Genomic DNA, 4825 nt, shown 5'->3' with positions numbered 1-4825 from the left:
GCAGCTTTCATTAACGTTTAATAAACTATCATCTTGTCTTTATTTTTAGTTAGCACATACCTTAGACACTTCAAGCTGTAAGCTAATGATAGTTATATAAGAGCAGATGCTGCTGGTGCAATAAGCTGTACGTTTTACGTCCAATGGATGATGATCTGATTAGTCGACTAATCGCAAAAATAAATCGGTGACTAGTCGACTATCAAAATAATCGTTTGTGGCAGCCCACTGTGGGCCACACTGGTGCATCAGCTCTACATCTTTTATGGGTTCTTTGACTTTAATGAAAGGTCAGATCATTTCTTCAGTCAGTGTACTGTTCACCACGCAGTTTGTTTTCATCATACAGATCATAACTCATGATAAAGAATGTGACTGACAGTGTCAGTGGCCATGCTGTTTACAGCGGTGTCATCACATGCAGTCGTTACCTCAGTGAACTAACATAGATCAGCTGTCACAGTGGGCTCTCTGCCTGTGTGTCATAGGATCCTGGTGGAAATTTGTCTATGATTAAAGCACTAATCAAGAGAGCCCTAACCCAGGGGGCTCATGGGGAAAGCAGTGGATGGAAAGTCACCTTGATGGAGCAGGGAGGTGTTTGCAGACAGGTCATAAAAGCTGAGGTTCGTACAGTTACATCTGCTCTAAATACTGGACTGAAAAACTATTAGATTTCTTTGATGTCTGTTTTACGTGTTAAACCTTCATTATTGTTTCACTCATGTTTGCTAATTTCAACTTGTGTCTGCTTGTACTGATTCAGTTTAGGTCTTTTAGAGCTGCTTTCCTCTTACCAACCTGTGCCAGCCTGAGGCCCTCAAACAGGAGCCTACAGGCTGTTTGTGGGTCTACATCAGGGGTGTCAAACATAAGGCCCAGGGGCAAGAATTGGCCCTGAAAAGACTCAATTAAGACCCACTGGACAGCTTTCAGAAATGTAAAAGGGGGGGTATAAGTTTTGTTCCTACTGGTAAAGACATCCCCTATAACTATTCTCACTACACCAGAGTAATAAGTAATAGTTAAACAACCAAAGTTCCTACTTTTTTTTTTTCAATAATATATAATTTTTGGGGGGATTTTTGCTTTTTACAGTACATATAGAGATTTGTATTTTACATTTGCTGCATTTCACATTTATTCACAAATACACATTTTTCCAAAGGTCTAGCATCTATCCTGAACACGTCTATCAGTTTGTTTTTGCCGTCATTACAATTGGAGATATGATTACCTAATACCCCGTTCATAACTGAAGATGTGAGGATCCATTTTATATTGGAGCTATTCAGAGGATTACATCACCTTTTTTCAGACGTAGCAACACGCACCATGAATAACTACAGACATGATGGCTGCCTGGAATATCAATCTGGGGTGTGAATGCTGAAATCTGACAAGAGAAACATGATCCGCCTTTGGCTCTGATCCCAAGTGGCAGACACCCAGTCCACTACCTCTATTTACTTAAACATTTTTAATAACTACGCAAACGTAGTATAAATAAATGTTCTTATCTTAAAAACACATCCAAAATTATACAGGTAAACATAAGATTTTTAGATAACATTACAATGCAGGTATACCAGCAAGTAATCGAAAGTAATATAAAGCAAACAATAGAAAATAATCTTCCTGTGTCCGTGTCCTGTTTATGTGTAAAAATAAAACCGAGTCTAGGTCGGATACTGCAACAGGCGTAATTAGAGTGTACAGGAAGTGACATGCAACAGCTGCTTTGAACATTTTAATAGATAACCTGTTGAAAGTTAGACTTAAACGAAATTATAAACAAATACATTTAACAGGTAACCTTTTATATAATAATAATAATTGACATTAACATAATAATAAGAAATCCCCTTATGGCCCAAATGTGTTGCAGTTTAAGTAGTTTACTGCGCAAATAAAAATGAACGAATGAATTAATGAATAATAGGTGCTGTAACACAACACTACAAAATGAAACTGCTGAGCAGCTTGGGAAATATAAAGGCGAAATCTAATGGCGAACTCGCCTACAAAAACTACTACTCCCAGCATTCTGCATGGTTTCCTTTCGCGCTTACCGTAGTTCAACACTTCTGAAGACAAGCGCTTCATCTAATGACTTTATAAGTAATTTGCTGCCGTTTTCTTTCGCAATGTGACTTCTGCGTTTGCAACTTTTGAAAGGGTAAGTGCAGAGCTTCTGTGTCGCTATAAGAGAGAAAAAGTGAGCACTGTCCTCCTCTTTGGTGAACTTGTGTTAAACATGCTAAATTGAATGCTAGTAGACTGTGTTTCAGTCTCCATGGCAACGGCCTTAGTTCCGTCTGTGTTCGACGGCGACTTAATAATTAAGAAAAATGAACGCGTTAATAGTTGTTTAAACTTATTCCAAGTTGTTTAACCCTGTCACGCATAGTGGTCACAACAGTGGACAGCTATTCAAAGTCTGTTTTCTTGTATTTGTATCAGTGTTGATGGTATACTTGCACATAAACCACTACATTGGACACTGATGTGTCGCTCCATACCCTGCCACCCACTGGTCAGCAAGGTTTCCACCTACGTGGACATGTAAAAAAACTCTTTGAATAGTACATGTTTAAAAAAAAAATGAAGTTCAAAAATCTTTTTTCATGCCCTAAAGATGAAAACAATACTTTAAAAAGAAAAAATCCTGATTGAGGTTGTCATAATTCATGCATGAAAGGGTTAATAATACTGATTCGTTTTTTAAGGCGAGGGCATAGGCAAATAGCTTACACGCATTTATTTTATTTTGTTTTACCACCGTTTTAACATTTTCATTAATTTTTAAAATGAGAACAAAAAGTTTACTATTTTACTTTTTTTTTTTCATTATTACTCAGTCTCAGTGAGTTTGTGTTTCATCAGCTAAACTGTTTGCCCCTCATATTGTCTTCCAGGGGCAATGAACGACTATGAGGTTATCAGACAGATTGGGCAGGGTGCATTTGGAAAAGCCTTCCTGGTCAAAGACAAAGGGGGAGGTGGAAACACACAGTGTGTGGTCAAAGAGATCAGCCTCAGGAAGGTACAGCAGCATAGCTCAGTTTCACTACCTGCAGTGCTGCCTGGGATCAGGAAAACGATCACACTATATTGCTCTCTGTGACTTACACATGCATTCGAGCAGCTTTGTAATGTCTCAGCTTTGTAATGTATGCTTCAAGCACAAATTAAGCTTATCTAATATACAGGTACCAGCTTCATTTGAAGTAGAATCAGGTTATTGTAAAACAACTCATATTCTGCAGTCAGTATAGACTAAGACAAGTCTTAAATAAGCTGTCTTTCTCACTGTGTACATTAGATTATGTCTTTTGTATGTCACTACAGCCCTTGAGACATTCTACATCTCTCAGCTAAAAATCGTGTTGCTTAAGTGTTATTTGTTACAAGAGTAACTTCAGTAAATAATATTCTTACATTGAAAAGCACTGATGATGAATGGTTAGTTGCAGCCCAGATAAAACCATTAGAGCTCAAGTGATCAATTCTAAACTATATTTAGTGCTTATTTAGAAGTGTTTTTCCCAAGAACACATTACTCCTTTTATTTTTGTGTGTTTTGCTGCTCAGATGTCAGCAAAGGAAAAGGAATCATCCAATAAAGAGGTGACGTTGCTGTCAAAGATGAAACATCCAAACATTGTCACCTTCATCCGGTCCTTTCAAGGTATGTGTGGGCTTCAGAGTAGAAGATGTAATGTATCAGTTTATATCAGTGTTAAAGTGTTTTCTGGATGTCTGTATAGAGAGAGGCAGCCTTTATATAGTGATGGAGTACTGTGACGGAGGAGATCTGATGAAGAAAATCAACATACAGAGAGGAGTTCCTTTCACTGAGGAGCAGGTATACCTCACCCTGGCCTTAGCTATTTAATAAAGGCTGATCAGATTTTCCTCACTGTGATAGTTTTGCACTGAAATATGTTCACAAACACACTGACGGACATTCAGTCTCTGTTATTACTGCACGCAAGAAATAACAGTACAAACACACATCGATCAGACATAACATTATGACCACTGAGAGGTGAAGTGAATAAGACTGATTATCTCTTCATCATGACACCTGTTAGTGGCTGGGATATATTAGGGAGCAAGAGCCCTCAAGGTGTAAGGTTTGGAGAAAAATTGTGATGGCTTGATGACTGGGTTAGAGCATCTTCAAAACTGCAGCTCTTGTGGGGTGTTCCTGGTCTGCAGTGGTCAGTACCTAATCAACAGTGGTTCAAGGAAGGGACAGTGGTGAACCAGCTACAAGGTTATGGATGCGTGTGAAGAGCGAAGGCTGGGCTGTGTAGTCCAATCCAGCAGACAAGCTACTGTAGCTCAGATTGCTTAATGTTAATGCTGGTTACATACAGTGGCTTGCAAAAGTATTCGGCCCCCTTGAACTTTCCCACATTTTGTCACATTACAGCCACAAACATGAATCAATTTTATTGGAATTCCACGTGAAAGACCAACACAAAGTGGTAAACATGTGAGAAGTGGAACGAAAATCATACCTGATTCCAACATTATTTACAAATAAATAACTGCAAAGTGGTGTGTGTGTAATTATTCAGCCCCCTTTGGTCTGAGTGCAGTCAGTTGCCCATAGACATTGCCTGATCCCTAATGACTAAATAGAGTGGACCTGTGTGTAATCTAATGTCAGTACAAATACAGCTGCTCTGTGACAGCCTCAGAGGTTGTCTAAGAGAATATTGGGAGCAACAACACCATGAAGTCTAAAGAACACACCAGACAGGTCAGGGATAAAGTTATTGAGAAATTTAAAGCAGGCTTAGGCTACAAAAAG

General features: G+C 38.7%; 1 protein-coding gene across 1 annotated transcript in view; it reads left to right on the top strand.

Moving 5' to 3' along the window:
- Nucleotides 1–2066: 2066 nt before the first annotated feature.
- LOC102197643 (serine/threonine-protein kinase Nek5) overlaps nucleotides 2067–4825 on the top strand; it is a 21720-nt gene continuing 18961 nt past the window's right edge. The window contains exons 1-4 of the mRNA XM_005751931.1: nucleotides 2067–2179; nucleotides 2919–3046; nucleotides 3595–3691; nucleotides 3771–3868. Of these exons, the coding sequence (XP_005751988.1) occupies nucleotides 2924–3046; nucleotides 3595–3691; nucleotides 3771–3868 (318 nt within the window). The 5' untranslated portion in view covers nucleotides 2067–2179; nucleotides 2919–2923. The remainder of the gene's footprint in view (nucleotides 2180–2918; nucleotides 3047–3594; nucleotides 3692–3770; nucleotides 3869–4825) is intronic.

The sequence above is a fragment of the Pundamilia nyererei genome, unplaced genomic scaffold (genome assembly GCF_000239375.1).
Source record: "Pundamilia nyererei isolate P.nyererei 1_Seehausen unplaced genomic scaffold, PunNye1.0 scaffold00334, whole genome shotgun sequence".
Lineage (NCBI taxonomy): Eukaryota > Metazoa > Chordata > Actinopteri > Cichliformes > Cichlidae > Pundamilia > Pundamilia nyererei.
Note: the sequence above shows the minus strand (reverse complement) of the source record. Positions and strands in the feature narration are given on the sequence as shown.